Here is a 19,181-nt window from a genome sequence, read left to right on the forward strand (position 1 = left end):
AACAACAGTTTTGGATGAGAAAAGTCCCAAAGTGTTCTCCCTCTGAAGTTTATCAGAGCATGCGACATTTAAAACCTTCAATACTTTGTTTGTTTCCTTTGAAGACAGAATCTTGCAGCGTGGCATTTTCAAAGACGTCACCCTGCTGGGAGCCTTGCTTCCTCATAACCAGCATCCCTCCAGGGCAAAGGTCTGGATCTGTTGTCCCTCTGCGGCTCTGTGAGTGACTTCTCTCTGCTTTCCCACACTCTGTCCTTTCACTGCTTTCATTGGAGGAACAAAAGAAGTGTGTCTGATTATGCATCGCATTTGTCGCAATGAGAAACGTCTTCCCAGAGGAAAATGATTACTCTTACACACTTAACAAACACAAACATCTCAATAGGAGAATTCTAACAAAGTTCTTGATCAAAAAAGAAACTTCAATTTCAGTTTTTCCTTTTTTATGTGCAGTATATACATTATTTTACTCTTTTACACAGAGTGACATAAAATCCATTAACTCTCTTCTTCAGAAGTCTTAAAATATAAATATGAAAAGTGACTTCTTGTGATCTACTTTCTCTGTTGTAGTTTGTCATCATTTGTGTGAAGAATTAAATGGAATAATATATGTTGTATATTATTGTTGACTATTATACTGTATATTATGTTGTATATTGTGTGTTGAAAGAAGGTTGTCAATCAAACATCTGAGCAAGGAGCAAAATATATTCAGCAGAAAGTGTTTTTTATTCATTTGAACAAAGTGCAAAGAGCCACATTGATTGAAACAATGTTCAACAACAGGTGATGATACATCACAACAACAACTTGTAGACTGTAACAAGACACTCTGTACTCTGAGAGAGTGAAGGAACAACCGTCTCTATAAGAGACAATTTACTGTATTTGACCATATTAAACACAGTTATTCAACTTTTTCTCCAAATGGAGGTAAATTAGTCATGTAAAAGTCATAAGACAAACTTAGTATGACCTCAAAAGAGATCATGTTGTTTATGAGAAACTGGAGTTTCATCAGTGAACAAACACAAAATTTACAGCCACAAAGAAACAGTGACAGTGTGACATTATAGAAACATTTAAAACATTTAAAAAAACAAGACAAAAATAAATCTTAAAACAGATCCGTTTCATTGATCAGTGACAATAAAACCAATTTCACTTTCACTAAATGCCCTAAAATGGACAGAGAAAGGCTTTTTTCATCAGTATGATCAATAATAGTTAACGAGTCACAAATATGACTGTAATACTGTGTTCAATACACAGTGAAGCTTCAAGGTAATAAAACTTGTTACTATGAAGCAAATGTTTCACAAGGAACAATTAACATTTGGATCCTACAACAGATCAGGTTTCAGTAGCACAAGTCATAAAAAGGACACAGAGTTCAATCTAAGAGTTTGTCCTTCAAAATACATTTGAATATTTGACCACAGTGATCAATAACAGATGATACAATAGTATCTTTTGAGGCAGATTGCTCATGCAATCAAATTGGATTCACACAACGTGCACGACAAAAGAAAGATGTTCTTTCTTGATTCGAAAGATATTTTGGCAATGATTTCCTCAGGAAATATTATATTGCAAACTCTGCCAAAGCAGAGAACAAGTCCATAAAATGTGACTTGATTCAGTCCAGAGATCTTTGACCAATATGGTCTGGTGAGTTTGCGGCGTCTTCAGTGTGTAGGTGTCTACCAGGGCCTCCAGAGGCACTGCAGGCTGGACTCTTGTCTTCGGTGCTGCTGGTCTGGACTGTGGAGCTCAGAGGAGAGAAGTCAGCCTCTCTCAGGTTGAGATCAGAGGACGACTGCAGCTTGTTGAAGTGGTTGATCAGTTTCCTGTGCTGCTGGTTCTGCTGCTGCAGCTGTGTCAGGAAGCAAACTGTCATCTCCAGGATGTCTGCTTTCTCCAGCTTGGAGTCTGACTGCTGTTTGAGGAAGTCTGGACCCAGGAGAGACTTGAGCTGCTCAATGCTGCTGTTGATTCTCTCTCTGCGCAGCTTCTCCACCAGAGGTTTTCTGATCTGCAGAAACAAGGACAGAGTCAGTTATTAACTTGTTGAGCAGCAAAACACCAAGAAAGCAGCACATGTGTGATAGTTGATTGAAAGTTGCTGAATCTTCAGTTTACCTTGTGGTTGAGAGAGAGAAGGTCCTGAGAGTTGGTGATCGCTGCAGTGATTGTAGGAGCCATGTTTGGATCTCTGTGCTGTTGAGGTCTCTGAAGAGAGAATCTGAAGTGTGCTGGCTGCATCCCTCCTATTTATACTCCTGCATCTCCATATGAATGTGTGGGTCTGACTCTGGTGGATGTTTCCCACAGTCTGGACCAATCAGAGAGCTCGTTGAGACAATGAGCCATGTGGAGCAGCAACATGCTGCCTTTAATGCTCTGGGGACAATAGAGAGATCTCAGGGGAACAGGTGGAGGACTGGATAGAGACTGAGTGCTCTGTATGAATCTGAGAAAGTGGTGACCCTGTAGAGAGAACAGATCTGCTGTTTGATGCTCAGATCAATGATTTTGACTGAACACACTTTCGTTATCCCACAAATGAGAGATTAACATGTACATTATACAGCAAAATATGAGATTCAAGTAAAAGTTTAACTGTGATGAAGAGGAAACAATTTTTCATCCATCGTACATGAAATTCATTGAAAATATCAATTTCAATTTTTTTTTTTATCAGAAACAACCTCATTTAATCATTATTTTGTGTGAAAGTTTTCTTTCTTGTTAATAGCATAAGAACTCAGGCTGTGGAATTACTTCAGTCTTCACAGCAGACAGACAATCATCGTGCTGCCGTCCAGATGCTCTCATGTCATCTGACACGTGTCTCCTAGTTGCTGTGAGTAGCTGGTTGATGTCCGTTTCCCACACTTCCTCGCTGTGCTGTGGTCAATGATCCACAAAAGGACTTGAGTGACAGATGCTGGCTGTGTGTGGTTGTAGTAAAAGAGCATTACATCACCAACCATCTGGAGGGAAACAATCCTATTGGCTGACTCTGAATTTTTTTGAAAATTTGAAAAAAAAATTGTAAAATTTCTACAAAAACCATTAAAATGTTTGTCAAGATACTGTCAATGAAGTCTGAGGGCTGAGTCATACTCACAGTTTTGACCATTAAACAGAATGCAAGTGAAATTGGAAGTTTAGTTGGGAGGCAGCTGTTTCCTGAAGTGTGCCAAATATCTTTGGGAAATAAAGGGCTGCTGGTGAAGTCGATTTCTTTGACAGTTATTTTTGCTCTCCAGAGTTTCCCCACACGTTGTTCACTAGGATAAAACAGGCGTACTCATGCAATGTGATTTAAGGATTGAGATTCTGTCTGACCCAAGCAGTGTTTCTCACCCAAATTTTCCACTTTTTTTTTTTATTTGGCTTGAATAATGGACTTTCGAGTTGCACAGAACGTGACTTTATTCCTAAACTCGAACCCATCATGGGACAGAGCTGCCCATCAGCAGCACAATTCTTCCCATTGCCAGTGTCTATTCTCTGTTCATTCTTTAGACTACATCAAGAAATACACAAATAAAAAAAAGAACAACCTTTTGCTTTATATAATTTTCCCAGAAAGCATTGCTCTGTTTAATTAGCAAATGCAATTGCGTCATTGATCTGAGGTACTGCATCCAATCAGGAGGCTTCTTTGAAGGTTTAGAGAAGAGCAGAAAAAGCCAACAGCTGGAGGAGAGGCACGTGTGATTGCGACGGAGGAGCGAGGTTAATTGCAATCCAGTAAAACCAGAGGAAACTTTAGCTACGTGCAGCCTGGTTACCTGCGTCAGTTGTAGCTTGCTTTGTGAAAACGTGTTTTGAGTGTGAACATTAAAAAATGGAGGTTTCATCTGAGTTACCGACAGGAAAGTTTAGTTATTAACGCCAGCCGCCGCTTTCACTTGAGGATCGGGAGAGATGAGGATTCGTTGGAGGACCGGGCCGCTCATTGGTTGGAGGCCGCAGCCCGAGACTTCACTGTGGGACCCGCTACCTGCCCCATGTCGCCCTGGTTTGTTGCTGTTGTTATCCGAGGTTTCCTACTCCGCTCACCTGTTTCTTCATCATTTTCTGAATCGTGGAAGAGTGAGTAAGGAGTTTATTCTCGCTCTGAGACATGGAGCGTCTTTGCTTGTGTAGGAGATATTTTTAATGTGCACCAACTTGAATGTTCCATGCTATGCAGAATTCTCTTTAGAATAGTTTTTCAACCATCAACTGTGTCCTCAGCCTGTCTATAGCCCCTGAGAGTAAGTCTTGTCTTCTCGTTGTCTTGTTTGCTCCCTTTGTGAAAACGTCAGCTCCATAGCGGTGCTGAGAAAAAAAAAGCTCAGTGCTGCACTTGACTAGCAACTCCCCACAGTGAGTCAGAGCCAGTGTAACTGTCCATGGTGCTGATCATCTTGACAACAATTTGCCACAGCTGTCCATGTAACTGTGGTGCTGAACACAGAGCGCAAAGGCTCGCTGCGTGGCGGCAGCATTTGAACAACTGTCCTGCGGCCTGCATCACACAACTCCAAATGTGGCCTCCCTCTCTGGGTTGGCGCTGATGAAGCTCCTCATTAGGCTGCCAATGTCCACACTGTCCAAAATATCTCCATGGACATGCATGAGAGCAAGGTGCATCAGTCTCTTTTGTGTCATAGTTGTCCGTAACCATGTCTTCAGGCGGTGCAGAGTGGAAAATGTTCTCTCTGATGATGTAGCTGAGATAGGGAGGCATAGGCATAGATGAGGTTTTTGACTTTTTTGAAAACAGCCCTCGTTTGTGGATGGAGTTTAGACATATTGGCAGCTATGTCCTGTGCGGTGTTACCGGGAGAGCTGCTGAAGACTTCTCTGATCACTTCTAGCTGCGTCTCCAGTTGGTCCCTGTCAAAGTGCAATGAATTTTAGAGCCAGAGTCGCTTCAGAGTAAAGGACTGGATCTCCTGTCCCTCGGCGGCTCTGTGAGTGACTGTTCTCTGGTGTTCCACACTCTGTCCTTTCACTGGAGGATCAATAGAAGTGTTTCTCATTGTGCATCATATTACATACTTAAGAGAAACATTAAAGTGTATGTTTTGAATTCTCACACAATCAAACTCATTTTGCAATTTCCTGTTTGGGCCATTTAGTGCAAAAAGCTATTTGCTGTTTTGATTTAGAGACAGTGCAACTGGCCAAAACAAAGGAGGCCGAACTGGAGGAGCTGGACTTCAGGATTTTTGATGTTTTCATTGGGAATAAGCAAAATGGACAGGATTAAGAATGATAATTTTGTTTGTGATCTACTTGCTGTTTTGTAGTTTGTAATGATTCGTGTGAAGAATTAAGGGGAATAATATATGTTACCAAGAAAGAAGATAGATAGATAGATAGATAGATAGATAGATAGATAGATAGATAGATAGATAGATAAAAACTTTATTAATCTCCCAAGGGAGAAATTCAGGTGTCCAGCAGCACACAAATCATTCACACGCAAGTAATAACTAACAACAGTACAATGAAAATGCTCGTAGTGTACTGAGTTTGGCTCAGGCACATCTGTTATACAGCCTGATTGCTGAGGGAATGAACGACCTCTTGAAGCACTCAGTTCTGCAGCGCAGTGACAGGAGCCTGTGACTCTGGTCACTTTATTGAGCTGCAACTGTGTCGTGCAGTGGATGTTTGGGGTTCCTCAAGATACTCTGCATTAGAGCCCCCATCCTCCTCTCCAAGACTGCTCCAACAGAGTCCACCTTCCTCCACCTCACAGACGCACACCTCCTGATCAGTCTGTCCAGCTGATTGCTGTCTCTTTTTTTCATACTGCCACCCCAACAGACAACCCCAAAGAGAACAGCACTTGCAACAACAGACTGGTAGAAAATGTACAGCATGTCACCACACACGTCAAAGGATTTAAGTCTCCTCAGGAAAAACAGCCTGCTCTGACCTTTCTTATACAGGGCCCGGGCCTGCTCTGACCAGTCCAGTTTGTGGTCAAGGTGCACACCCAAGTATTTGTTGGTGTGAACAACCTCAATACTCTCTCCGTCGATGATGACTGGTTGATGAGAGGGCTTCCTGCCAAAGTCAATGATCAACTCCTTCGTCTTAGAGGTGTTCAGAATAAGACCATTGTCCCTGCTCCAGGTGGTGAATCCTGTGATGAGCTCCCTGTACTCTTTTTCATCCCTACCCTTCACACATGCCACAATTGCAGTGTCATCTGAATACTTCTGCACATGACAGAAGGCTGTCAGTCAAACATCTGAGCAAATAGCTAAATATATTCAGCAGATAGTATTTATTGAATTTAACAAAGTACAATGATCCACATTGATTGAAACAATGTTCAACAACAGGTGATGATACATCACAACAACAACTTGTAGACTGTAACAAGACACTCTGTACTCTGAGAGAGTGAAGGCACAACCGTCTCTATAAGAGACAATTTACTGTATTTGACCATATTAAACACAGTTATTCAACTTTTTCTCCAAATAGAGATAAATAATTCATTTGAACGTTATAAGACAAACTGAGTATGACCTCAAAACATCATGTTGTTTATAAGAAACTGGAGTTTCATCAGTAAACACAAGCGAAATGTACAGCCACAAAGAAACAGTGACAGTGTGACATTACAGAAACATTTTTTAAAAAAAGAAACATAGCTCTTAAAACAGATCAGTTTCATTGATCATTGACAATAAAACCAATTTCACTTTGACTAAATGCCCTAAAATGGACAGAGAAAGGCTTTTTTCATCAGTATGATCAATAATAGTTAACGAGTCACAAATATGACTATAATACTGTGTTCAATACACAGTGAAGCTTCAAGGTAATAAAACTTGTTACTATGAAGCAAATGTTTCACAAGGAAGAATTCACTTTTGGATCCTACAACAGATCAGGTTTCAGTAGCACGAGTCATAAAAAGGACACAGAGTTCAATCTAAGAGTTTGTTCAAAAAAAAGATTTTTGAACATTTGACCCCAGTGATCAATAACAGATGATACAATAGTATCTTTTGAGGCAGATTGCTCATGCAATCAAATTGGATTCACACAACATGCATGACAAAAAAAATCTCTTGTTTTGTGATTTGAAAGATATTTTGGCAATAATTTCCTCAGGAAATATTATATTGCAAATTAAAGTAATCTTCTGCTAAAACAGAATAATAAGTCCATAAAATGTGACTTGATTCAGTCCAGAGATCTTTAACCAAAATGGTCTGGTAAGTTCGTCTGCAGCATCTTCAGTGTGTAGGTGTCTACCAAGGCCTCCAGAGGGCGCTGCTGGCTGGACTCTTGTCTTTGGTGCTGCTGGTCTGGACTGTGGAGCTCAGAGGAGAGAAGTCAGCCTCTCTCAGGTTGAGATCAGAGGACGACTGCAGCTTGTTGAAGTGGTTGATCAGTTTCCTGTGCTGCTGGTTCTGCTGCTGCAGCTGTGTCAGGAAGCAAACTGTCATCTCCAGGATGTCTGCTTTCTCCAGCTTGGAGTCTGGCTGCTGTTTGAGGAAGTCTGGACCCAGGAGAGACTTGAGCTGCTCGATGCTGCTGTTGATTCTCTCTCTGCGCAGCTTCTCCACCAGAGGTTTTCTGATCTGCAGAAACAAGGACAGAGTCAGTTATTAACTTGTTGAGCAGCAAAACACCAAGAAAGAAGCACATGTGTGATAGTTGATTGAAAGTTGCTGAATCTTCAGTTTACCTTGTGGTTGAGAGAGAGAAGGTCCTGAGAGTTGGTGATCGCTGCAGTGATTGTAGGAGCCATGTTTGGATCTCTGTGCTGTTGAGGTCTCTGAAGAGAGAATCTGAAGTGTGCTGGCTGCATCCCTCCTATTTATACTCCTGCATCTCCATATGAATGTGTGGGTCTGACTCTGGTGGATGTTTCCCACAGTCTGGACCAATCAGAGAGCTTGTTGAGACAATGAGCCATGTGGAGCAGCAACACGCCACCTTTAATGCTCTGGGGACAATAGAGAGATCTCAGGGGAACAGGTGGAGGACTGGACAGAGACTGAGTGCTCTGTATGAATCTGAGAAAGTGGTGACCCTGTAGAGAGAACAGATCTGCTGTTTGATGCTCAGATCAATGATTTTGACTGAACACACTTTCGCCATCCTGTCAGACACATGAGAGATTAACATGTATATTTTACAGCAAAATATTAGATTCAAGTAAAAGTCTAACTGTGACGAAGAGGAAACAATTTTTCATCCATCACACATGAAATCAATTGAAAATGTCAATTTAAGTTCAATTTTTTTCAGAAACATCTTTATTTCATCATTGTCTTGTGTGAATTTTTTCTCGGTAATATTGAAAGAAGTCAGTCTCTGGAGCTTCTTTAGTCTTTAAAGACAATCTTCATGCTGCCGTCCAGATGCACTCGTCATCTGACACGTGCCTCCGAGTTGCTGTGAGTAGCTGGTTGATGTCCGTTTCCCACACTTCCTCGCTGTGCTGTGGTCAATGATCCACAAAAGGACTTGAGTGACAGATGCTGGCTGTGTGTGGTTGTAGTAAAAGAGCATTACATCACCAACCATCTGGAGGGAAACGATCCTATTGGCTGATTCTGACAATGTTGAAATATTCAATCTGTCATTCAAAAAACTCAAATATTACATTTCTTTTCTTGTGATGTGTTCATTTTATGTTTATTTACAGAAATAATGTTTTTCTTGTCGTGGCCACAACTTCTTCCAATCCTTGAAATGAATCCAGACTGTGGGGCTGAGAGTTTCTTGGAGGCAGCTGTCTTCTGAAGTGTGCCAAATCCCTCTGGGGAGGAGCTGCTGCTGGTGGACTGCTTCTCATTAACTATTGTAACTTCTCTCCAGGGTTTCCCCACACTTTGTCCATTTGGAACAGACAATGATAAAGTTATCTCAACTTATTGGCCCATTAACAAGAAATACTGCAACAACTGACATGTAATCAATACATGTAGAAATCTTCCAGTGCTCCAATTAACGAAAAAGTGGATTTTTAAAGTCGTCTATGGCCTCTTGACTGAGTCATCTGGGATTCTTACACATCAAACACAGTCAGTGACTGTAAATTACACTTTGCAGTATTGTCTGTCATGTATTTGGAGTTGAGTTTCTCAGGAAAAAAATACTTAAGTCAGGCTTCAGGTCTCCTCTGCAGATTCTAATTTTTTTTCTGAATCGATCTCAATCAGTTCGGAATACAGCATACGAGCAATCTTGATCTGCTGTACAAGTGTACCATTATACTACTGAAACAAATTCTTGGTTTAATGGAATTAAAAATGTTGTTTGACAATACAATTTTATTTATTAAATTCATATTAAAATGATGGATATACATTTTATAGTTTGCATTTTAGATTAAACTTGTTGCTGCTGCTGGTCTCCTCCACACGATTCTCATTTCACTTGAATCAAGTGGATCAAACAACAGTTTTGGATGAGAAAAGTCCCAAAGTGTTCTCCCTCTGAAGTTTATTAGAGCATGCGACATTTTAAAACCTTCATTACTTTGTTTCCGTGAAGACAGAATCTTGCAGCGTGGCATTTTCAAAGACGTCACCCTGCTGGGAGCCTCGCTTCCTCATAACCAGCATCCCTCCAGGTTAAAGGTCTGGATCTATTGTCCCTCTGCGGCTCTGTGAGTGACTTCTCTCTGCTTTCCCACACTCTGTCCTTTCACTGCTTTCATTGGAGGAACAAAAGAAGTGTGTCTGATTATGCATCGCATTTGTCGCAATGAGAAACGTCTTCCCAGAGGAAAATGATTACTCTTACACACTTAACAAACACAAACATCTCAATAGGAGAATTCTAACAAAGTTCTGGGTCAAGAAAGAAACTTCAATTTCATATTTTCCTTTTTGTGTGAAGTATATAAATTCTCATACTATATTACACAGAGTGACAAAATCCATTAACTCTCTTCTTCAGAAGTCTTTGAATATGGATTTGAAAAGTGACTTCTTGTGATCTACTTTCAGTGTTGTAGTTTGTAATCATCTGTGTGAAGAATTAAGGGAAATAATATAAATTGTATATTATTGTTTTACATTATATATTATGTTGTATATTATGTGTTGGAAGACGGTTGTCAATCAAACATCTGAGCAAGGAGCAAAATATACTCAGCAGACAGTGTTTTTATTCATTTGAACAAAGTACAAAGAGCCACAGTGAAACGAAGCTCAACAACAGGTGATGATACATCACAACAACAACTTGACTGTAACAAGACACTCTGTACTCTGAGAGAGTGAAGGAACAACCGTCTCTATAAGAGACAATTTACTGTATTTGACCATATTAAGCACAGTTATTCAACTTTTTCTCCAAATGGAGATAAATAATTCATCTGAACGTTATAAGACAAACTTAGTATGACCTCAAAACAGATCGTGTTGTTTATAAGAAACTGGAGTTTCATCAGGGAACAAGCAAAATTTACAGCCACAAAGAAACAGTGACAGTGTGACATTACAGAAACACAAAAAACAAGACAAACATAGATCTTAAAACAGATCCGTTTCATGGATCAGTGACAATTAAACAAATTTCACTTTCACTAAATGCCCTAAAATGGACAGAGAAAGGCTTTTTCATCAGTATGATCAATAATAGTTAACGAGTCACAAATATGACTGTAATACTGTGTTCAATACACAGTGAAGCTTCAAGGTAATAAAACTTGTTACTATGAAGCAAATGTTTCACATGAAATAATTAACATTTGGATCCTACAACAGATCAGGTTTCAGTAGCACGAGTCATAAAAAGGACACAGAGTTCGATCTAAGAGTTTGTCCATAAAAAGACATTTGAGTATTTGACCACAGTGATCAATAACAGATGATACAATAGTATCTTTTGAGGCAGATTGCTCATGCAATCAAATTGGATTCAGACAACATGCACGACAAAATCCCTTCTTTTGTGATTTGAAGGACATTTTTGCAATAATTTCCTCAGGAAATGTTTTGCAAATTGAATGTAATTTTCTGAAAAAACAGAAGAACAAGTCCATAAAATGTGACTTGATTCAGTCCAGAGATCTTTACCAATATGGTCTGGTGAGTTTGTCTGCAGCATCTCCAGTGTGTAGGTGTCTACCAGGGCCTCCAGAGGGCGCTGCAGGCTGGACTCTTGTCTTTGGTGCTGCTGGTCTGGACTGTGGAGCTCAGAGGAGAGAAGTCAGCCTCTCCCAGGTTGAGATCAGAGGACGACTGCAGCTTGTTGAAGTGGTTGATCAGTTTCCTGTGCTGCTGGTTCTGCTGCTGCAGCTGTGTCAGGAAGCAAACCGTCATCTCCAGGATGTCTGCTTTCTCCAGCTTGGAGTCTGGCTGCTGTTTGAGGAAGTCTGGACCCAGGAGAGACTTGAGCTGCTCGATGCTGCTGTTGATTCTCTCTCTGCGCAGCTTCTCCACCAGAGGTTTTCTGATCTGCAGAAACAAGGACAGAGTCAGTTATTAACTTGTTGAGCAGCAAAACACCAAGAAAGAAGCACATGTGTGATAGTTGATTGAAAGTTGCAGAATCTTCAGTTTACCTTGTGGTTGAGAGAGAGAAGGTCCTGAGAGTTGGTGATCGCTGCAGTGATTGTAGGAGCCATGTTTGGATCTCTGTGCTGTTGAGGTCTCTGAAGAGAGAATCTGAAGTGTGCTGGCTGCATCCCTCCTATTTATACTCCTGCATCTCCATATGAATGTGTGGGTCTGACTCTGGTGGATGTTTCCCACAGTCTGGACCAATCAGAGAGCTTGTTGAGACAAAGAGCCATGTGGAGCAGCAACATGCTGCCTTTAATGCTCTGGGGACAATAGAGAGATCTCAGGGGAACAGGTGGAGGACTGGGGGAGATGGTGGGATCAAATGTACTGTGTGTTGCTGAGATCAATGATTTTGACTGAACAGACACTCAGATTAAGACTCAGATTAAGACTCAGATTCAGATTTAAGACAAAAGTCTTAATGTTTTCATGAAGAAAATTGAATAGAAAAGCGATAGACATGTACATTGTGTTTGATTGATCCCATTCCCAAAATATATGTGAACATTGATATGTTTTCAGTTGTTTGACAAACAGACCCCACAATTTAAATCCTTTCTGGTTTCCCTCAGATGTTTCCCTTTTACATTTAAAAATTAATATTCACTTGTGTAGTACGGTTTTCTCTGTTAGTAATTAAATCAGATCATCGTGCTGCCGTCCAGATGCACTCATGTCATCTGACACGTGCCTCCTAGTGACTGTGAGTAGCTGGTTGATGTCAGTTTCCCACACTTCCTCGCTGTAATGCGATCCACAGAAAGGACTTCAGTGACAGGTGCTGGCTGCGTGTCGTTGTAGTAAAGAGGAATTACACCACCAGCCATCTGGAGGGAAAGGAGATCATTGGCTATAGCTCACACAGTTTGTAAATCCTGAAATTATTATGAAGAGGAAAATGACAATGGTTTGACAAATTGTCTTTGTTTGGAATCATCTCCCTGCTTTTCTGATATGACGTTATAAACATGAGCTTTAAATTAATGTCAAGATCGCAGCTGCTTCCTGAAGTGTGCCAAATCCCTGGGGGAGATCATCAACTGGAGTGGATCTCATTGACAGCCCCTCCTGCCCTCCAGAGATTTCTCACACTCTGTAAATTAGTGGAAAATTGACACGTGCGCTTCAAAAAATGAACAGCTACAACACAATGTTTCGTTTCTGTGTGCTGGCTGTGAGTCGGAGCGTTATGGAGACACTCTGAGTTCATGATTTATTCCGTATACAGCACACAATGTGGCTCGAGGCAGGTAAACAACAAAGCCATCAAAGTAAAAGTTACCCATCCTGTGGTGAGATTATCATCTCAGTCAACTTGTTGTCAAATCACTACGGATATTTCAGTGGTATTCGTACTGCTTGATGCAGTAAATATTCCAGTTCATGTCTTTTGAGCATCTTTCCAGCTGATCAGCTTATTTATGTTTGATATTTAATATTTAAAGACCAGTGGGTTATAATTCAGAGAAATGTCGTGTGTATTCACAGAAATGCTTGAAATATTTTAAAACACAACTGAAAGTTGAAATTATGTCCAAAAAAACTTTTTTTTCTTTTTTTTTAATCAACACAGTGTTCCTCAACAATGGCATTAAAATCCAGTATTATAAAGGACAAACACAAGCATCCTGGGAGCTCGGCACCTTTTTAATCCACATCTCTTGAGGGCAAAGGTCAGCATCTTTTGTCCCACAGCGGCTCTGAGAGACCGTTCGCTCTGCTTTCCCACACTCCGTCCTTTCACTGTTTTCACTGCACAAACAATAGAAGTGTGTCTGCTTTTGCATCTCATTAGCATGTGAACTCACGTCAATGACGGGAATAAATAACGTCACATTTAAACATTTGAAATGTTTATTTTTTTCCAACGATAGCGCAACAGTTTTGCAGACTTCCTTTGAAGTGAACAACTTAAACTTAGCCTCTCTTCATCAAAACTGATTGGAGCTCTGCTATCCTGTTACTCCACATTATTTTACAGCCAACCTGCATGTTTTTGATCAATAGCTGTGCTGAACTAATACTGATACTTTTTTTTTCATGTATCTTAACAGAGGAGACTTTTCCTTATCCTCTTAAAATGAAAGAGAAGGTTCGTCTGTCTTCATTTTTAAGGCTGTAAGTATGTCATGAAAACACAGAAACACAATGTTTAAGCTGACAGAGTTTGTTTATTCAACAAGACATGATGAGTCCCAACAGGAGCGATCAGGAGGTGATGATACATCACAACGACAACTTTTAGATTTCTACCAATCACACTATACTCAGAGTGAGTGAAGGAAGATCAGTCTTTATAAAAGACAGTTTGTTATATTTAACAAGATCAGACTCATTCTTTTCCCAACACAGAGAAGATTTTCAGTTGAAAGGAGCCCAACTTGACTTTGATCTTAAAACAGATCACATCATTCCCATTAAATCAAAATTGAAATTCTGAAAGGGTCACAAAAGGACACACATTGTGTGATAATGAGGCATTAAACAAGCCTTTTACAGTAATTAATGAATGTAAGGATCTTGAACCAGATCGCACAAAGTCTGATGTTTTGATCAAAGTTATTACTAACCAGCAAAACGTATTACAGTTGGATCAAAAACTTTTTGAACAAACCAAAATTCAGTATAGAATTACAAAAAAAACCTATATATACCATTATGATATTGTTTCCATCAAGACCACTTTTAAATATTGGACCATTATGATCCATGGAGTTGAAACAATTACAGTTTACCACAACATTCCTGCTACCTGAAATACAGTGAAAACACACTGGCATGGTCAGATTTGTTGCATTCAACATGAATGGTATATTGCTTTCTTTCTTCAAATGAAGGTATTGTTGTTTTCTCAGAAAACATAGTCTTTAACAAAGCAACAAAATAAAAAAAAAAAACTTCTTTAACAAATTCAGAAAATTCACAAGAATTCAATCCAGAGATCTTTGACCAATATGGTCTTGACAGTTTGTCTGCAGCGTCTTCAGTGTGTAGGTGTCTACCAGGGCCTCCAGAGGGCGCTGCAGGCTGGACTCTTGTCTTCAGTGCTGCTGGTCTGGACTGTGGAGCTCAGAGGAGAGAAGTCAGCCTCTCTCAGGTTGAGATCAGAGGACGACTGCAGCTTGTTGAAGTGGTTGATCAGTTTCCTCTCAGTCTGTGTCTTCGCCTCCTGCTCGGACATGAAGTGAACGGCCTCTTGGACACACCTGAAGTATCCCTGCTTGACCGCCGCAGAGTCCACAGCTCGGTGCTGCTGCAGCTGTGTCAGGAAGCAAACGGTCATCTCCAGGATGTCTGCTTTCTCCAGCTTGGACTCTGGCTGCTGTTTGAGGAAGTCTGGACCCAGGAGAGACTTGAGCTGCTCGATGCTGCTGTTGATTCTCTCTCTGCGCAGCTTCTCCACCAGAGGTTTTCTGATCTGCAGAAACAAGGACAGAGTCAGTTATTAACTTGTTGAGCAGCAAAACACCAAGAAAGAAGCACATCTGTGATAGTTGATTGAAAGTTGCTGGATCTTCAGTTTACCTTGTGGTTGAGAGAGAGAAGGTCCTGAGAGTTGGTGATCGCTGCAGTGATTGTAGGAGCCATGTTTGGATCTCTGTGCTGTTGAGGTCTCTGAAGAGAGAATCTGAAGTGTGCTGGCTGCATCCCTCCTATTTATACTCCTGCATCTCCATATGAATGTGTGGGTCTCTCTCTGGTGGATGTTTCCCACAGTCTGGACCAATCAGAGAGCTGAGTGAAAGTGAAATAGAGTCCTGCTCTGCCACATGCTCAGTGGTCATATTAGAACCAGACAATAGTTGGATCTCAGGGGAACAGGTGGAGGACTGGGAGGAGATGAGCGACTGACAAAACCCTTTGTAAATCTGAGAAAGTAGTGACCCAATAAAGAGCGAAGACAAAGCCTCTGATGGGATCAGTAATTCTCCCTGAGCACACGCTTATTATCTTATCACACGTGCAATAAACTACTTATTGCTTACAGTCTTTGTCTTCAAGCAGAAATCAATTTTTACTGATTGTAAATTTCATTTGATCAGTTTCATATTTGGCAGTTTATTTTGTGTAGTGCAACACAAATCTAAAGTTTGGGGTGTTTAGATGATGACGTTATGTATTTACTGCAGTGAAACAACACTGGCTGAAGAAGTTTACAGAGTAGAAGTGAAGGGAAAGATCAAGAACAAGAAATAAGTAAAATTATTTTTTGATAAAACTATATTAACTATATTAAACTTATTAGATTAAAAAGATTAAAGATATTGGAACTCTTAACTTTCCTCATTCATAAAGCACAGTCAGCATCAGTATTAAATTCTTTCATTCTCTAATAGTTGAAAGTCTTGTGAAGAAACTGCTTTTTGTTTTATGAGTAACGTGATATTTGTGAAAGTCATGATCGGCCGTCCAGATGTGACAGGTGTCCTCTGACTTGTGCTTGCTGTGAGTAGAAGGCTGTTCAGAGTTTCCCACACTCAGTCTTTTCAAAGCTGTGGTCAGTGCACCAAAGGCTCCTTTGTGCAGCGGCAGGCCGTGTGTGTGTGTGTGTCTGTGTGTGTGTGTGTGTGTGCACGCGTGCGTTCTAACGGAGACGGAGCCTGACGTCACCAACCATCTGGCGGGAAGCGACAGGATTGGCTGGCTCACATAGTTCAAAATTTAACAGTACGATGAATGCTTCCTGCATTAATCTGCCTTCTTCCTAACGTCATTTTCACGTTTTCAACTGAACTTTATGTAAAACCTGTTTCATCGGTGAAAATGTGTGGTTTTTCCGTTAAGAAGGGGGCTCAGGCAGCTGTGTCTTGAAGTGTGCCAAATCCTCTGGACAATAGAAGGGTGCTGGTGTTGTTAAAGATGCAAATCACTTTGAACTGTGACCCCGTCCTCAGGGCTTTCCCACACTTCCTCCATTACTAAATGTTTCTTGTCGTGAGTTTTTTTTTTTTTTTTTTTTTTTTCGAAGTGTTCACACATGAAACGGGTTATAAGGGAGCAACAAACTGTCATTACTGATTTGGTACAAATTCCTGGAAATGCTATTAAATTCCTCTTGAATCCCAGTCCGTTTTGCGCAGGGGTCTTCATCTATTGTTCCACCGGGGCTCTGAGAGGGACGTTTCTCTAGTTTCCCACAATCTGCCCTTTTACTGCTTTTCTTTGAAGGTCAGAACGAGTGTCTCATTATACATCACATTAGATTTCACATTCCATCACATCAGGTTAAACATCAGTCAGACACATGAAGAAAATGTCCTGACTTAGTTTGAGGATCCAGTTTTGGTTTGTTCCTGTTTTTAAATTTTTAGAGCGCGTAAAAATAACGTCACAATATGTTGTTGACGATTTTCTGAAAGTTTTATTTTTGTCATTTGAACTAAAAGACCATCATGTGTTGGCCTTCATCTCACTCAGTTCTGTTGTAGTTCAAAAGAATTAACTGATGTGATATAACCCATGTTCAAATTTGTTTGAGACAGTAATCAGTAGACAGATGTGAAAAAATAAAGAGCTCACAGACTCCATTTTATGATATTTCTGTGGAATCTAATCTGTTGAAATGTGGGGAAAGGACCAAAAATGACACCTTTTTCCTCATTTACAAGTTGAAAGTTCAAAGATTTTTCAGTAGCTTTCCCTGAAAAGTCCTGCTATCCTACTGTCACAGCCTTTAAATATTAAAATCCAACGTTTTTATGTGTGTGATGAATTGCAAATTTTTTTGAAGAAGCACAGAAAACATGCTATTGTTGTTCATGAGGGACAAATGTGTAAATGACCAAATACGGTCTGTTGTCTTTTTAGGCCACAAATTTAAATTTCTTAGAGTTTGAACATTCCCATCACGGAGTGTCGTTTATCTTGTATGAGTTCTATAGATTCCACCAGAACTCTCGATAAGTGTGAGAATACCAGACGCAGCCGTCTGTTCTGTAGCATTTCTGTGTTTTTGTGTCATGAGTGGAAAAAAAAAACAAACAAAAAAAAACAAAAACAGCCAACCATACTCTGCCCTGGTAAAGGGTGAAACTGCTGCGTTGGACCGATTTCTGATTTCACCGGCAGGATGAACCCAGACTTTCACTCAGGATCATTTTGGCGCCGCTCCAACCTCCAGCATCTCCTCGGTGAATGAAGCCCTTTTGGCGGCGGCGTGGACTGATGGGCCGTTGAGGGTGGGAGGTTGAGGCAGCTGCTTCTTGACGTGTGCCAAACCCCTCGAGAGAATAGGCGGCTGCTGGTGCGGCCGACGATGCTCGTCACGCTCACTTCAGCTCCGTAGCGCTTTCCCGCTACGGAGATTTTTGATCCAGTTTTCGAGAAGTAACTGAACATTCATGTGCTCCACTGAGAGGCGTTCATCTGTTCTTTCTGATCTCTGAGGCCAGCGTGTGATACACAGGTCGAAGTGTTTGCTCACGTGTAGATTCCATGAATAAAAAGCGCCAGAAGTCAACTTCAGGTAAAAAGATGAAGCAGGAACTCATCAGAAATGAAATTTGTTTTCTATATCTGAAATAAAAATCTAGATGATCTGAAAGAAGTCAGCCTAGTTTTTGGCTGAGGCATCAGCCTCCTCTTTAATTCATGCCGCTTCAGGCCAAAGGTCTGGATCTATTGTCCCCCAGCGGCTCTGTGAGTGAGTTTCCTCTCGTTTCCCACACTCTGTTCTTTCACTGCAGGAACAATAGGAGTGTGCCTTAATCATGCATGAGATTAATTCTGGCCAGTCAGAGGATTGAAGTGATTAAAATAACATTTTGACTGTTGGACACCTTCAATTGAGAGTCTTAATTAAAATGATGTAGCAACCGTTGAAAGGTATGTTTAGTCTGTTCTGACTCTGTTGGATCTTTTGTATTTTCCAGGAGACTTTTTGCATTTTTAAAACCACATCAATTAATATTTTGAGAACTTTTGAGCTCTCCTATGATTTTTGAACAATTTGGTAAACGATTAATATTTCTTCTTCTTTCTGCCTATAGTCACGATATTTTGACACATTTTATGTGTGTTTTTGTGAAAGATAATAAGGCAGACAATAAAATCTGCTCTGTCTGTGACAAAAGTCATAGATGTTCTTTTTAACTCACTGAAGTTTCATCGAAGAGTCTGGAATCAATAATTTAATCCTATCAGTTATTGATTTTATCTTTTCAAAATGATAAACATTGTCACATGAGAACAGAACAGTTCAGAAGGCAGTGTGTGTTTATTCAAGGCACAATGAGCCACATCAGATATGGAAGCTCAACAAGGGTTGACGATACGTCACAACATCTTGGCTTCTCCAAGATACACAAGACTCACAGAGTGCAAAATACAATAGTCTTTAAAAAAGACAAACATTTTACAGCATAAAAACACAGATCTTATTGATCTTTAACATGTTTCAGAACAAACAAGAAGTAAACTCATGAAAAATATAAATGTTGACCCTAAAACAGATCACATAATAATAATGAAGCCCATCCTCAAAGGATGATCAAAATGTTTACTTTGAATGGAAAACAATTCATTAAAATCTTTTTGTGGAAGGAGGCACAAAAGTATCACATGAAAAGTGACATGATATATAAAAAAAGTCATTTTATAAAAACGGTTGAATATTTAGAT

The 19,181-nt window shown here is 40.3% G+C and overlaps 3 protein-coding genes and 1 pseudogene across 3 annotated transcripts; all 4 read right to left on the bottom strand.

Annotated features, from left to right (window-relative positions):
* Positions 1-1,706: 1,706 nt before the first annotated feature.
* Positions 1,707-2,232, bottom strand: LOC115388065 (transcription factor HES-5-like; annotated as a pseudogene).
* Positions 2,233-7,236: 5,004 nt separating this feature from the next.
* On the bottom strand, positions 7,237-7,818 carry LOC115388057 (transcription factor HES-5-like). Its single transcript, XM_030090994.1, has 2 exons — positions 7,724-7,818; positions 7,237-7,616 (listed from the first exon to the last, which is right to left on the bottom strand). Exons 1-2 carry the CDS (start codon positions 7,784-7,786, stop codon positions 7,284-7,286), a joined length of 396 nt encoding a protein of 131 aa, XP_029946854.1. The 5' UTR covers positions 7,787-7,818; the 3' UTR covers positions 7,237-7,283.
* A 3,302-nt stretch (positions 7,819-11,120) lies between these two features.
* LOC115388061 (transcription factor HES-5-like) lies at positions 11,121-11,647 on the bottom strand. The gene is made up of 2 exons (XM_030090998.1): positions 11,561-11,647; positions 11,121-11,453 (listed from the first exon to the last, which is right to left on the bottom strand). The coding sequence occupies exons 1-2, from the start codon at positions 11,621-11,623 to the stop codon at positions 11,121-11,123; spliced, it is 396 nt and encodes a 131-aa protein (XP_029946858.1). The 5' UTR covers positions 11,624-11,647.
* Positions 11,648-14,559: 2,912 nt separating this feature from the next.
* On the bottom strand, positions 14,560-15,173 carry LOC115388052 (transcription factor HES-5-like). Its single transcript, XM_030090988.1, has 2 exons — positions 15,087-15,173; positions 14,560-14,979 (listed from the first exon to the last, which is right to left on the bottom strand). The coding sequence occupies exons 1-2, from the start codon at positions 15,147-15,149 to the stop codon at positions 14,560-14,562; spliced, it is 483 nt and encodes a 160-aa protein (XP_029946848.1). The 5' UTR covers positions 15,150-15,173.
* Between the last annotated feature and the right edge of the window lie 4,008 nt (positions 15,174-19,181).

This window comes from Salarias fasciatus, chromosome 5 (assembly GCF_902148845.1).
Source record: "Salarias fasciatus chromosome 5, fSalaFa1.1, whole genome shotgun sequence".
Classification (NCBI taxonomy): Eukaryota; Metazoa; Chordata; class Actinopteri; order Blenniiformes; family Blenniidae; genus Salarias; species Salarias fasciatus.

What these genes read in the sequence shown, in the direction of transcription:
- LOC115388057 (XM_030090994.1), bottom strand. Translation starts at nt 7,786, where the DNA reads ATGGCTCCTACAATCACTGCAGCGATCACCAACTCTCAGGACCTTCTC. An exon ending in TTCTCTCTCTCAACCACAAG is followed by an intron (nt 7,617 to 7,723) that starts GTAAACTGAAGA and finishes TTGTTTCTGCAG; the next exon opens with ATCAGAAAACCTCTGGTGGA.
- LOC115388061 (XM_030090998.1), bottom strand. Translation starts at nt 11,623, where the DNA reads ATGGCTCCTACAATCACTGCAGCGATCACCAACTCTCAGGACCTTCTC. An exon ending in TTCTCTCTCTCAACCACAAG is followed by an intron (nt 11,454 to 11,560) that starts GTAAACTGAAGA and finishes TTGTTTCTGCAG; the next exon opens with ATCAGAAAACCTCTGGTGGA.
- LOC115388052 (XM_030090988.1), bottom strand. Translation starts at nt 15,149, where the DNA reads ATGGCTCCTACAATCACTGCAGCGATCACCAACTCTCAGGACCTTCTC. An exon ending in TTCTCTCTCTCAACCACAAG is followed by an intron (nt 14,980 to 15,086) that starts GTAAACTGAAGA and finishes TTGTTTCTGCAG; the next exon opens with ATCAGAAAACCTCTGGTGGA.